General features: G+C 41.0%; 1 protein-coding gene across 1 annotated transcript in view; it reads right to left on the bottom strand.

The window, feature by feature from the left end:
• Positions 1-2,011, bottom strand: part of LOC118414635 (gastrula zinc finger protein XlCGF57.1-like) — a 3,502-nt gene extending 1,491 nt beyond the window's left edge. Inside the window, exons 1-2 of the mRNA XM_035818814.1 lie at positions 1,924-2,011; positions 465-768 (exon numbers count right to left, since the gene is read on the bottom strand). Of these exons, the coding sequence (XP_035674707.1) occupies positions 465-760 (296 nt within the window). The 5' untranslated portion in view covers positions 761-768; positions 1,924-2,011. The remainder of the gene's footprint in view (positions 1-464; positions 769-1,923) is intronic.
• Between the last annotated feature and the right edge of the window lie 14,053 nt (positions 2,012-16,064).

The raw sequence follows: 16,064 nt of genomic DNA, 5'->3' as shown, positions 1-16,064 counted from the left end.
TGTGTGTCTTTAAGTGCTGAGATAGGGTCTTCTGGCGGCGTGTCCTGAAGTCACATTTTTCACAGGAAAAAAGTTTCTTACCTGTATGAGTTTTTATGTGCCTTTGCAAGTGGCTCTTACGAGTTGTTCTGTACTCACAATTCTCACAGGCAAAAGGTTTCTCACCTGCATGAGTCTTAATGTGCCTTGTCAAGTCACCCCTGAGAGATGTACTGAAATCACAGTCCTCACAGGCGAAGGGTTTCTCTCCTGTATGAACTCTCATATGATTGTCCATTGCACTTTTTCTGTCTGTCCGGTGTCCGCATTCCCCACACATGTAGGTTTTTTCACCTGCATGAGTTTTCATGTGCCTTTTTAAGTCACCCTTGCTACCTGCCCTGTACTCGCATTTTTCACAGGCAAAGTGTTTTTCTCCGATGTGAACTTTCATGTGATTGTCCATTGCGCTTTTTCTGTCCGTCCGGTGTCCGCATTCCCCACACATGAAGGGTTTCTCACCTGTGCGGGTCTCCATGTGTGCATCCATACTGCTTATAGAAGCCGTCCTGTGGTTATGTTCTGCAGGCCCCTTCCCATGAGTGCACATGTGGGACTCCAGTTGCTGTCGGTCTGTTGAGGAGAACTCACAGAGGGAACAGCTGTGGTGGGCAATATTCTCACAGGCCTCAAAGCCGGTTGCTGCCTTTTTGTCTTCATCGAAGTCGAAGCTTGACGCGACCTCCCTGTCCTGGCTAAGGTCACTATTAGCTGCTGCCATGTTACAAACTGCAAAACAAAATTCATGAATAAATTTTCATTCATTTATTTGAGCTTTATCATGTACACAAACAAAAATGGTGGGGAGGCAAAAAAAGATAAATGATAACTTATACAATAATAGAAAGAATGACAATGATAATAAATAATTACAATGGTACTAAGATTATAGTAATGAGAATAATAATGTCAACAACAATTGTAACAGTGGGGTTCTAGCGCTGCCAAACTGACCACGCCAACAGCTCTTGAGCTTTTGGTGTTGTGGTTAGCGCGTTGGATTTGTGATCCGGCTGCCCGGGTTCGGCGCGGGTTCGAATCCCGGGAGTTGGGGTGTTGTTTCTTTCTGTTCTTACTCGCCCCTCCGAATTTCTACAATGGTTCCCACGCCGGCCCTGTGAGTAACAGGCTAGTATGTGCCACACAGGGATGTCGCTCTCGGAGATTCGAGGACGAATCTTGAAAAGAAAAGGGGGAGTAGTGTAACAGTGGGGTTCTAGCGCTGCCAAACTGACCACGCCAACAGCTCTTGAGCTTTTGGTGTTGTGGTTAGCGCGTTGGATTTGTGATCCGGCTGCCCGGGTTCGGCGCGGGTTCGAATCCCGGGAGTTGGGGTGTTGTTTCTTTCTGTTCTTACTCGCCCCTCCGAATTTCTACACAATAATACATGTAACAAATATAAGGAAATGAATCATAGAAATAAAGTAAAATGAATTGCGAAATTTCTAAAAAGGTAACTTTTAACTTATACAAGAAAACTGTATTTTAAGCAACAGGATAGACTTGTAAACGATCAGACGTTTCAGACTGCATAGGCTGCGACTTTCATATGTAAGGCTCGCCCCTGAAGCGTCGCCAAAAATGTGTAATTCTAGAAAATACAGTACAGCATGCAGGAGTAGGTAGGTAGCACTAGTAAGTTAATGCGTAAAACCATGAAATTGAGCAGGATCCACACACACACATATGTACTCCTTTTGTTAAAAATCTGGCCAGTCAACAGAATCAAAGATTATTGTTTCAAATTTTCAATTTTCTTGAAAGTTATGCCCCCCTCCCACCCCTGGGCCACCAAGAGAAGACAAGTCCAAAAGAAATTCAATCAAATCAAACTTCTAGCTCTAACCTTTACGAACTTTAACTTTAAGTTTTAACCTAGGTTACCTGTGATGCCGTAACGTTGATATGGATGGGCAGAATAAACTTCAAGTTACAAACTTCCGCGTTTACGACTTCTCTCCCACGCACACTGGAGGTAACTCCTGCCGTGATAGCCACAGAGCAGCCGTGGATAGCAGCCGGGATACTATTATTTAAATGAGCCAAATAGTTGAATCCTATTGGTCGATTCTCCCCACACATGCGGGATTACTGCAGTCTCGCCATTTTGTTGTCGGCTTTGGTAATGTATGCCGAGATTTGGTAAGTTTCGTTCTGAAATATTGTATTTCTGGGACTATCAATGTAATATTTGTGTGGCTCTTAGCTATGGGGTCCAGGTAGGGAACCTTACAGGTAATATTCGTGTGGCTCTTAGCTCCGGGGACCAGGTAGGGCACCTTACAGGTGATAATTCTGTGGCTCTTAGCTCTCCGGACCAGGGAGGGCACCTTACAGGTAATATTTGCGTGGCTCTTAGCTCTGGGGACCAGGTAGGGCACCTTACAGGTAATATTTGCGTGGCTCTTAGCTCTGGGGACCAGGTAGGGCACCTTACAGGTGATATTTGCGTGGCTCTTAGCTCTGGGGACCAGGTAGGGCACCTTACAGGTGATATTTGGGTGGCTCTTAGCTCTGGTGACCAGGTAGGGCACCTTACAGGTAATATTCGCGTGGCTCTTAGCTCTCGGGACCAGGTAGGGCACCTTACGGGTGATATTTGCGTAGCTGTTAGTTCTGGGGACCAGGTAGGGTACCTTACAGGTAATATTTGCGTGGCTCTTAGTTCTGGGGACCAGGTAACACACCGTACAGGTAATATTTGCGTGGCTCTTAGCTCTGGGGACCAGGTAGGGCACCTTACAGGTGATATTTGCGTGGCTCTTAGCTCTGGGGACCATGTAACACACCTTACAGGTAATATTTGCGTGGCTCTTAGCTCTGGGGACCAGGTAGGGCACCTTACAGGTGATATTTCTGTGGCTCTTAGCTCTGGGGACCAGGTAGGACACCTTACAGGTAATATTTGTGTGACTCTTACCTCTGGGGACCAGGTAGGGCACCTTACAGGTAATATTTGCATGGCTCTTAGCTCTAGGGACTAGGTAGGACACCTTACAGGTAATATTTGCGTGGCTCTTAGCTCTATGGACTAGGTAGGGCACCTTACAGGTAATATTTGCGTGGCTCTTAGCTATGGGGACTAGGTAGGACACCTTACAGGTAATATTTGCGTGGCTCTTAGCTCTATGGACTAGGTAGGGCACCTTACAGGTAATATTTGCATGGCTCTTAGCTCTGGGGACCAGGTAGGGCACCTTACAGGTAATATTTGCATGGCTCTTAGCTCTGGGGACCAGGTAGGACACCTTTAATACTGGTGATATTTGTGTGGCTCTTAGCTCTGGGGACCAGGTAGGGCACCTTACAGGTAATATTTGCGTGGCTCTTAGCTCTAGGGACTAGGTAGGGCACCTTACAGGTAATATTTGCGTGGCTCTTAGCTCTGGGGACCAGGTAGGGCACCTTACAGGTAATATTTGCATGGCTCTTAGCTCTAGGGACTAGGTAGGGCACCTTACAGGTAATATTTGCGTGGCTCTTAGCTCTGGGGACCAGGTAGGGCACCTTACAGGTAATATTTGTGTGACTCTTACCTCTGGGGACTAGGTAGGGTACCTTACAGGTAATGTTTGTGTAGCTCTTAGCTCTGGGGACCAGGTAGGGCACCTTACAGGTAATATTTGTGTGGCTCTTAGCTCTGGGGACCATATAGGGAACCTTACAGGTAATACATGTATTTGGGTGGCTTTTGGCTCTTGGCACCAGGTAGGGCACCTCACAGGTAATAGTTGTGTGGCTCTTATCTCTTGGGACAAGGTAACACATCTTACAGGTAATATCTTTGTGGCTCTTAGCTCTGGGGACCAGGTAACACAATTCTGCATTTACAGTATATCAAACTAAGAAATTGTTTGGTAGCTTGTTTTCACTGTACTAGTACATGTTTAGCTGAAGACACATTCTGAAGCCAGAAACTTCCCATTATATCTAATGAGAGTAAGCATACCTAAGTTACCTTATTTTTTTTTGCTTAAAGGTTTATTTAGCACTTTTTAGCCTGGGAATAAATCGTTCCTGTAGCAGCACAGACCCACTGGTCAGACCACTGGAACAAGATTGATGGCCAATACCTTGTTGTATATCTTGTCTCATCTGTGAGGTAATAATTTTTTTGTACATTGTTTTAGATGGAGAAAGTCACAAAGGAAAGGAAGAGTCTACAGGGAAGGCTTCTCACAGACCCACACTGATGAAGACTTTATTCAACCAGAAGAACGAACTAAGATCCTGGAGCAAAGTCTGGGATAGGTTCCACTTTTCGCTTCTTGCAGCTATGAATGTATGGAAAGGATTACAGGGACTACAGGGCTCGAAATTCAAATTTTTGGATTAGGTGCACAGTGCACTGAAAAAATTGGGTGAGATTTTGGGTGCACCACTGTCAGAAAAAAAAAGTAATTACAAAACTTGATAATTACAAGCTTATTAAATTAAATTCCTAAACAAGTACATTTTGTACCATGACAGACATTTTAGTTGTCTTTCTATTACTTAGATGCGAAGAACATTGTGTATACTAGTATACTCTGATATCCTAACATGACTTTTGTGTAAACCTAATAAGATGTTCGGGTGCACTGTGCTGGTGAACCCACAGAAAAAAATTGGGTGCATAGCTCCAATTTTGGGTGCACCCAGTATTTTGAGCCCTCAGCTTTTATTACATGGTTTGTCTAATTGCATTCTAAGACCACACCAATTTAATTTCTTGGTTCACGGATTTTTTCATAAAAATATGGAGCGAGAGGGTGATATAAAAATGAAAATAAAAATTGTAAAATGGTTGGGGTAAAGGTAAGGGCTAATCCAAAACATAAAGAATAAAAGGTTTTCAGTTTGAAAAAAGTACAAAAACACTATTACTGTACAGTTACAGCACCAGTTTGTTTAAAATTACAAAAGTAGTGTCAGTTTTTATGTTTGTCCCATTCTTCATGAATGAAAAATATGACTGCAATAATAATACTCACATTTTAAGAAGCTTATATAATATGAAGGCCAATTTGTTACACCAGAAAGTTGGTGAATGGTTTCATTCATGGTGAAAATTTGCTGAGTGGTAATTTTTATTTTTATTTTTTTCCCAAAAAATAGGAGCGAGCGAATCCGTGAACCAAGAAATTAAATTGGTGTGGCCAAGTAAGATTAGTTTTCCTGTGCTATGTTGATATCAGAAGATATGGAACATATATTGTATGCAATTGAAGCTATTTCCCTTTATTTCCCTACAGTCTGCAACAATATGACACCCATCTTAATTACCTGCATGTATGCAGGTATGGTTTTGATGCTGGTGGAAACTTTTCGGTAGCCGGGGATGTAGGGCGCTGTATCTCGTGAACGGATGGTGCGAGCACGACGATTTTTGGTACGTGGGTTGGGGGTGGTAGCCTGACACTCAGGTTTGATTTTGGGCCTCCTGGCGTTTGAACTTGACATTGCAGGTGGCATTTTTGGTGTTTTTTGGGCACTTTTGGCGCTGTGTGTCCGGAACGATACGCGCGATTGCGACGATTTTTGGTGCATGGGTGGGGGGTTGTTGCCTGTTGCCTAGGATTGACTTTGGGCCTTGTCGCGTTTGAACTTGACCCGGCAGGTCGAATTTTGTGTCCGGGAGGGGTGTTTCCGGAGTTATATCTTCTGAACGGCTGGTGCTGGCGCGATGATATTTGGCACATGTGTCGGCGGTGGCTGAATAATGCTCAATTTTGATTTTGGCGCCCTTGGTGCTTGAACTTGACATTTTAGGTTACCTTTTGTGCGGGCACGGGGCGTGCGCTGTATCTCCGGAACGCAAGGTGCCATTGTGTTGCTATTTGGTACGTGAGTTGTTTGTGGTGTCCTGGTGGTCAGGTTTGATTTTGGGCCTCCTAGTGCTTGAACTTGATACTGTATAGGTTGACCCTGTTTTAGTGTGGTTGGGGCATCCTCCCAATATCTGCTTGGTTTTAAAAACAGATTATGGTTGGGTGTAGAACCATCATCTGGCCTGGGCCACCTTCAATGTATCAGGTTACTTAGTGGCACTGACAGTTTGCCAGATGACGGGAGTGTGCCAGATTATATATCTGTTGGTCAGGTATAATTGGAGTTTGCTTATTACTCTTTGTGGTGTTTCTAGAGCTGTATAGTACTGAGTTTTAAGTTCCGGTACAAGTTCCTTTACCCTGTTGGCAATCATGGTTGAACTTGAACTTAAACAGAAGAAGATGCAATTTTCTAATGTGGAGGAGAACTGTATAGAGTGTGGGCATAAGAGAAAGGTATGTGTATGATTTGTCCTGTGTTTCTTTTTGTTTCTTTGGTAATGCCATTTCCATACTGTATACAGGTAATTTGTTGTTTTGGGCTAGTCATATTCGCTTGGTTTTTGGGCCTGCTTAATCTATGGTACAGGCAGGGTTAAGTGGTGGAGGCTTAGCTTTGTTCTGTTTTAAATTCAGTATCGTTTGTTGCATTTTGTCGCGGCAAATATATGATGAAATTCCCCTTCTAAGCAACTGCTCATTGGTTTGCGGGGATGTTTGCTGGGTGTTTGCTTTGACTACAACAGCTTCTGAACTTTTCAAAGCTTCCATTGCCAGCAGCTTGCCATCTATAAATGGGATTGACAAGGACATTTTTCATAGTAAATTATGCTGTTAAATTTGGCTTAGATACTACAGGAGATTTAGGTTTGGGTTGGATGGATTGAATGAAAATATCATACCACCCTGGGGAGTAACTGTTGCTGCTGCATGGGGGCTACCACTATTCATGTTGTCTAATGTCTATGGAACTACAGATAAAAGTATCATTGGTCAAATTATGCGTGTAACATTCCGATGTCAAGTGAATAACACCCCAGAAATAAATCTTTAATGAATATCATTGGAAGAACACAAACCAAGGAGACTTAGCAGCTGCATTAGGTCAGTACATTGAAATAGGAAGATATTAGTATATCATGTGACAGAGTAACTACATGTGCATGGGCCATCTGAGACAAAAAAAGGTAGCGTCTCAACAACTTCAAAGTACTGTGGTTGGTTACATACTTAAGAAATCCAAAATAAGTAATGTTCATCCCTGTCCAAACTTACAAATTCAGAAAATGGAATTTCAGAGTCAGACTTTTGCATGGTGCACAACCAACACAGTAGAAAGCTCATTTTTCCAACCACGTACCACAGACAAAAAGGCAAAAATACACAATAGGTCTACAGAAACCCAATACATTTCATGCAGGCCTGAGGTCTACGAACTCTTGTTCTATCTTGTTTAGATCACAATTTTGACAACTTCTTGGCTGCACAGGAGTGTTGTCATGTGTACCTTTTAGTTTTTAGACATTGATTTTGTGTGAATTATCTGGAAGTTTGTGATGGATGTTCTATGTCATGTTCTATATTTATAATTTGTGCTTAATTCTCTTTAGTAGCCTAGGTCGTACTCTGTAAGGTTGTAATTTGTTACACATGACAATGACTATGTGGGACATGTGGCTACTCTGATGTGAAATGGTGATATCCAAAGTGTAAATATGTTCAGGTTGACTTCTTTTCTGTCAGCTTTGGAAAAGGAAGGGTCCAATGTGTCATATAATGAGTCGGTTCTTTGATGTTGAGAGGTGTTAATATTTTCCAACAGTGAACATGGCAACATTGTGATGAAATTTGGTGACAATATTTACAATATTTAGTTTGAATAGCTCAATACTTAGATTATGTTTTTGTCAAAAACACAAAAGTTTTTCCGAAGAACTTACAGGAAGTCTTTTGTTGTTTATAACTTTGTCACTTACTATTAATTAATTTATTACTTTGTCCCAAAGTTGTTTATGTGCAAATTGTGTCACAGAGCGAAGGAGATGGTGAATTAAGTCTGTTTACCTACTGGTGCACAATAAAGTTCTTGAACCTATACAGATTCACTAGACTATTGCTTTAATTTTCTTTTGTGTACAGTATATTGTAGTAAAGTTAGAAATACACTGCATATTCTATGATGCATAGCATTAAAACCTTCTCATTTATTATTCCGAATGTATACATCTAATACAACCAATATGACTTGATCTTGGTGACTGAGAAGACGAAAATGGATTCGTAATAATCAGTAAATGAGTAAAGATTACGGTAACTGATGACAAAATTTACACTTTTATAAGAACTGATGGGAGTTTATCTATTTGAATCGACATCTATTTCTCACAACTCTACAATAAAAAGTTGGAATAACCCAAAAGAGATTGTGGTATCACGAAAAAGGAAGCAGTGATACTATTGATATTTCATATACGGATTTATATGAAAAATTATGTCAATTTTACAATATGACAATCTAACCCTACCTCATTTTTGTAATGATGTACTTTCCCTGTACATGTTTTACCGTAGCACCTGTCCAAAAACAAATTGCTTTGTGATATCTTTAATAACAAATGCTCTTTTTGCCTCAGAAGAGCAAATGGAATTTTTTAAACAAGTTGCATATATATATTTGATGTCAGAAAATTATCCCGCACCCAACAAAGTTGGTTTGAAGAAAATCGGACATCGTTTCGCGATATCTTTTTTTTGTGTGAAAAAAATGCTCTTTTTGGCTCAGATGAGCAAATTGAGCTGTTTTTACCAATAATTTGCATATTTCATTTCAGAAAATTATCCCGCACCCAACAAAGTTGGTTTGAAGAAAATCGGACATCGTTTCGCGATATCTTTTTTTTGTGTGAAAAAAATGCTCTTTTTGGCTCAGATGAGCAAATTGAGCTGTTTTTACCAATAATTTGCATATTTCATGTCAGAAAATTTTTCCGCACCCAACAAAGTTGGTTTGAAGAAAATCGGACATCGTTTCGCGATATCTTGTTTTTTTGCGAAAAAATGCTCTTTTTGGCTCAGAAGAGCAAATTGCGCTGTTTTTACCAATAATTTGCATATTTCATGTCAGAAAATTTTTCCGCACCCAACAAAGTTGGTTTGAAGAAAATCGGACATCGTTTCGCGATATCTTGTTTTTTGCGAAAAAATGCTCTTTTTGGCTCAGAAGAGCAAATTGCGCTGTTTTTACCAATAATTTGCATATTTCATTTCAGAAAATTATTCCGCACCCAACAAAGTTGGTTTGAAGAAACGATCTTTTTTTTTTTGCGAAAAAATGCTCTTTTTGGCTCAGAAGAGCAAATTGCGCTGTTTTTACCAATAATTTGCATATTTCATTTAGAAAATTATTCCGCACCCAACAAAGTTGGTTTGAAGAAAATCGGACATCGTTTCGCGATATCTTATGTTTTTGCAAAAATAATGCTCTTTTTGCCTCAGAAGAGCAAATTGAACTTTTTTGACCGATAATTTGCATATTTGATGTCAGAAAATTATTCCGCATCCAACAAAGTTGGTTTGAAGAAAATCGGACATCGTTTCGCAATATCTTATGTTTTTGCGGAAAAATGCTCTTTTTGTCTCAGAAGGGCAAATTGAGCTAATTTGACCAATAATTTGCATATTTTATGTTACAACATTATTCTGCACCTAACAAAGTTGGTTCAAAGAAAATCGTTTCGCGATATCTTATGTCGCCAAATTCGGTAATAAACGTTAACGTCATCTATCTGACCTGGTGTAAAAAAGCTGCGCATGCCTACTTTTTAATTTAAATGTTCCTAGGTACGTCCTCTTATACCTAGAAGATGTAGCCAATACTGTCAATCAACTCGAAGAAAAAGGTAAAGAGTACCGCTGTAACAAACGTTGCCAGTAACGTTTGTTACCTGCCCTGTAATACACAACCAATGGGTACAAAAATAAAAAGTTGCCATTTTTGGCTATGGGTAAAAGAGGAATTTTCCCAAACAATCATGTAGTTTTGACTGAAAAATGAGCTGTTTTATTTTTCGACCCAAGAATCGCCATTTTTGTATTTCAATGAGGACGAGTGAACTACCTAACCCTACCTCTTCTTTTTGTGATGACGGACTTTCCCGGTACGTTTTTTAGCATCCGTCCAAAAATAGAAGAAATTAATTGAACTTCCAATTGAATAAAGGAAGGACAAACCTATTAACGGCAAGTGTAGATAGTGATATGTGCCTACCGTTGTAAAAGGTTCATGGAAAATCACCGTGCCGTTCTTGTTTTACAAAGGAAACTGCGATTGTTCGTGATGCGCTTCAAATCGACCTTGATTTGCGGATGCGAAACGTGGATGTCACGATGTGGCCCTGCATCGAGCGCAAAACTGTAACATGAAATGATGCTGAAATGGTTTATTAGATTAAAAACTGTTGCACCGGTCCTAAGGGCTGAATTGCAATTTTTGTACATTGTTCACTTCACATATACGTACATATACAACATATTAAATACGTTACACTAATATGTCCGATTCCTTTAATATTAAAAAAACACTGCAAGTTTTCACTTAGGAGTCTGACGCAATAGGGGAAAGTGCTGTTACTCAACCGGGACGTCCTACATTTGAAACTAGTGAAGCTGACATTATTTCTTAAAGTTCCCCCGTCGCAATGGGAGCCATGAACTGTATCTGCTAGAGTTCGCAAGAGATTGCGCATATCTAAGACATAGGATGTCCCTCCTCAGCCGAGCGTTCAGACGACTGAGACCTGTTATGCGCAGAGCAGACTCATAGGTGAGATCAGGTGACGTACTCTGGTCCCAGTTTTTAAACATATTTGTATCTCATCTGAGATGCAACAGATTTTTTGTCAGATTCGTCACACATGTTCATATGAACTTATTCAGCCTTTCTCTGAAATCCCAGTACCAGACCAAAACTGGAGTTCTATGGAATTCAAGGTACTACACTTAACTGGCTGAAGGCTTTCCTGACGAATAGAGAGCAAACGGTAGTGGTGGAAGGGAAGGCCTCAGCTCCAGTTAAAGTAGCGTCGGGAGTTCCGCAAGGGACTGTGCTGGGACCATTGCTCTTCCTCTTGTACATAAACGACTTGCCAGACCAGCTCGATTCAAGTGTGAGGTTATTCGCCAATGATTGTCTGTTATATATAGAGGTATCCACACAAAATGATTCACAAGTTCTTCAGAAAGATCTGAACACCCTGGAAGAATGACAAAGGAAATGGCTTATGCAGTTCAATCCTGATAAGTGCTATATCATGCACATAACGAACAAACGAACACCAAAAGTGTCCCCTTACCAGTTTTGTGGTCAGACATTAGAAACCACAAAAACCCACACATACCTGGGTGTTACATTAACAACTGGGCTGAAGTGGGATGTCCATGTTAACAAAATAACAACCAAGGCTAAACAGACATTGGGAGTAATCAAACGCAACTTGTGGGCTTGCCCAACCAGGGTAAAATCACTTGCATACACGTCACTAGTAAGACCTAACCTTGAGTATGCCGCTACAGTATGGGACCCGTATACAAAGAAAGACAAAGATAAACTTGAAAGGGTACAGAACCAAGCTGCCCGATTCTGCACAAACAACTATAACAGGGATTCTAGTGTTACCAAAATGAAAACAGATTTGCAGTGGATGTCACTTGAAGATAGAAGGAAAATGTCCAGACTTTCCATGATGTACAAAATGACCAATAAACTGGTGGACGTACAAACTGATAAGTATCTAATACCAGCTCAAAAAAGAACAAGAAACAGTCATGCATTCAAATACCAGAGTTACCAACCTAGGATTGATGTGTTCAAAAATTCGTACTTTCCCAGAACTATCGTAGAGTGGAATTTGTTATCACCAAGTACAGTAGGGGCATCTTCTCTGAGTAGTTTTAAAGAACGCTTGCAGATAGATGTGCAAAAGTTCGGTGTAATGAGTCGTTCGGTGTAATATAACCAGCTGCTGCCGCGCCGCGTGCCTGCGAAGCTGGTGTGTCACGCCGAACGGCGGTTATACCGGCTATATAGATACAGATACAGATACAGATGATGATTCGTTTCCAAGTAACTCTCAATTAAAGTTTTGGAGTTTGACTCGCCAGGATATAGAATGTCGCCATTATGTATAACTAGTATTTTCTTTGTCAATGTATTCATCAAGGCGCACTGTGAAGGCTATTTGACAAGTGGAATATCAACATACGGATGTTTGCCAATTGTACAGATGACAATTGATGAATTCAGGGTTTTTAAACGTCGACAAATGACACCGATAAGCGCCACCTGCTGCAAAGATATCGCACGAGCTGAACAATGAGGAAATATGAATCGCCTATATCTCCAAGTAGATAGTTAGAAGAGCAAAATCGCTTGACTTACTTATAGATCAGTATATTAGCCTACCGTGGTGAAAATTTCATCGACATACAACGCTTTTTCCTTGTTTCATAAAGTAAAACGCACTCCCGTCATGCGGGGTTCAAATTGGCCTAAAATTGCCTATGTGGAACATATCGGTCGGGTGCGCCCTCACTTTGTGCGATACTGGAACGTCAGCAGTGGTTTTCATATCTCTCCTAGGAAACGACGGATTTGTACCAAACTTGGTCGACATGTCTATGAAAACGTACTAAGTCGCTGTATGAATTCTCATTAAATCATATTGATTGGTTATTGAGTTTTGAGCTGTTGAAGTTTGGAAAATAAAAAGTGGACTTCATAGTTCGGGTATACCGAGTGTAACCACTTGCAGAGGGAAGTGCTGATAATGTGACTATTTCAGGATGGACATCATTTTGTAATGTCGGACTTTCCGGGTTTGGACTTTTGTGAGATCACGGAAACTGACGACTTCGACAGATAAATGGACTCATGTACCTTCAAACAATTGTAAAATAACGAAAAGAGCAACATTTCTAGCAACACAGATAGCTCATTTCTAACAACACAGATAGCTCAGTATATTAGCCCACCGTTGTGAAAGTTTAAAATTTTAAGTAAAAACATAGCTCCCCCTCGAATGTAGGGCTGTTCGGCACTTGGGCAGATAGGCCCCATTCCAATCCGGGTGTTTTGGCCCCAGGCCTAGGCCGAGGACATTTCGGCCTCAGACTCAGGACATTTCGGGCCCAGGTATCGATATCTAACACGATATATCTTACCACTAAGAAGTCCTTATCAAAACCCAATATGGAGAAACATGGTAGTTTCCCATCAACCGTCAGGCTGTAAAAAACGTAACGTTACAGGTGTGTACTCAGAATCGTCTCTGCAGAACATAGCGGTTGGAACGCGGCTTCCGCGATCTGAACGTGAACGTTTAAAACTTCATATGTCTCTTATGACTCTTTTATGAGAATCGGATTTCTTTCAAATTTGGCTGAAATGTTCATAAATGCTTGGAAAGTCGCTATGCCAATTGCTATACTGAAATCATTGATCATTATCGAGTTACTTGTTACTAGCTAACTTTGTGATCAGTGGTCTCAAACACATTGGGCGTTGGTTTCCAAAACATAGTGCCTTCTAAGCTCTATATTTATTTGGGGTTCATAAGTTACAAACATAATCCACACACATAAACGAGTACACTTTATTTATACACCTCGGCTCCACATTATGCAGGATACTACTACTACACTAGTACTTGTCGTTGAGTTGGATATCGTTTCATTTAATTGGATCCAATCCAGGGTAAGCTAGGGGCACAACCCGTCGTACGTGCAACTACGTGCGGTCTACGTGCAAAACGTAGGCAATCCTTTGCGATCCGTACGTGGTAAGTAACGCCTTCATACGAAAACCTAACAGAATGCATGCAGATTTCTCTGTGCTCGAGCTGCGGATTCACCCCCGTACGAGCCAGGACGGGCGTGCCCTGTACAACCAATGTGAGTAGGGAAACCGCACGTAAGCAGCACGTGTAAGTTTTTTTAATCAGGTTTTTTTATTTAAGGTGTCTTGGGGACAGGTTTTGGATATTACACACAGGTCCGGTGATCCGGTAACCACCCATATCCATATTCCACATATAAATATATATATATATATATATATATATATATATATATATATAAAGTAAACTGGCAAACATTATACAGATGCACTTAATCCGCCAACGAAATTTAAAAAGAAAGGTTAACACCCTCCATGCACCCCAGTATTTCTTATCAAAATGTACATTTCAGTGAATGAAGAGACTCTTTTTCTCACAACCCTTTCTTTATTTCACACCAATGTCACCATCTGTCACCTTCCTCAGAGCAATTCAGACTAGTTTATATTGCCCTAACGTTACTGCTATAGGTGTCGCTGCGTACAGATGCAGTCACAAACGTTAAGTAGTTACATAACGTTATATACAGTGATTGCTGACGTACATTTCTCAGGCATCATTGAAATATGAACATATGAATATGACCTATATATACTGCACACAAAGACACTTGGAACAATAGAGATGACACGTGTAGTTTATTTTGGTAAGAATTTAAAAAATGGCAGATCAAACTATCATGAATATTATGTCATACCTGTGACGTGAAAACGTTCGATACGGGTGTTCCGGACCAAGCCATAACTTCCGTATCGCACAGGTCGAAAGGCGTATCAAACATGCTTCCTTCGAGTAAATCGAACGGGCCGAATACGGCACGGTTTGCAATTCGAATACCTGATTCGGACGTTGGAACATTGCTGTTGCAACACTTTTTGTTTGAGGGCACCAAATTTGTTCAACTTCTGGCGCATTTCGCATCAAAGCATCTCAGGTGGGTATGACATAAATAAAACACAACACGGTGTATTCCGCATCACCCTCGGTCCCAGCCCTCCCGCGGGTTGGATCACCGGCCGTCGGGTGATCCGACCCACGGTTGGGCTGATACCTCTAGTGATACGGAATACATCGTGTTGTATTCTATATGTATATATACTGCTAATTATACACAGTACTCATGTTGGGAAAGCAAACTCACATATATCTTAGTACCAGCAGAAGATGAAATATTGTGCTAAATATAACATACATGTTCATTTATTACCAGTATATGCTTTATATGGTTTTGAAGACCCAAACATGTGTCACTCAGATGACTTGGTATCAAAGGGGTCAAAACAAACCAACAGTCTTATTCTACAATTTATCAGGACACTGTACTTCTGACCAATCTACCTGAAAATTTCATATTTTCTATACAACGTGTAGTATTCAGTTGGACCAACAATGTTGTTAACGTTAACAACAGGTACTTTGATGACCACTCTAGACTATAGACAGACAAGTGATGCATGAAGAGCTCTGACTCCTGCTGTGTAATCAGCCTGTCTTCTTCTGCCATTTCACGTTTTCAGGCATCAATCCCCTGAAAAAAGAAGAAATGGTCTCAGTGATGTCTGTAAACAAACATGCAAAACCCATCATTCATGGAGATATCAAGAGCAGTAATCTTGTTCTCGCATTTGTAAGTTGTGTGATAAACCTGTACAATACCTTACCTCACCCTTCTCTAGACCAAAAATCAAACAAACAGCACCAATTCTGTACATTTTTAGTGTCTAGCCAGCCAAGGAACTTTTACCCGTAAATTTTACTCGTATGGTACCTCATTCCAAACCAAACATCCATGCATATGTCACCTATTTATATACATATACTTACAGGTATCCAGATCAACAATCTATATGTTATCTGTAGATAGAGTACCTACCTTGATCTACCTTGTCTCGAGACTGACAAGTCATGCATATATTACCTGGTTACAGATATACAGAACAATAAGCCATAGACATTATGTATATGTTACCTGTACAGCACATGACCTGGTCTTCAGATATTACCTGTCAGGTGTGTTCACTGGTCCCCAGAGCTGAGAGTCACACAAATATTACCTGTTAAGTGCCCTACCTGGACCCCAGAGCTAAGAGCCACACAAATATTACCTGTAAGGTGCCCTCCCTGGTCCCCAGAGCTAAGAGCCACAGAAATATCACCTGTAAGGTGCCCTACCTGGTCCCCAGAGCTAAGAGCCACGCAAATATCACCTGTAAGGTGCCCTACCTGGTCCCCAGAGCTAAGAGCCACGCGAATATCACCTGTAAGGTGCCCTACCTGGTCCCCAGAGCTAAGAGCCACGCGAATATCACCTGTAAGGTGCCCT

Source organism: Branchiostoma floridae, chromosome 4 (assembly GCF_000003815.2).
Source record: "Branchiostoma floridae strain S238N-H82 chromosome 4, Bfl_VNyyK, whole genome shotgun sequence".
NCBI classification, from domain to species: Eukaryota; Metazoa; Chordata; class Leptocardii; order Amphioxiformes; family Branchiostomatidae; genus Branchiostoma; species Branchiostoma floridae.
This window is presented reverse-complemented; position numbering and strand designations above follow the sequence as displayed.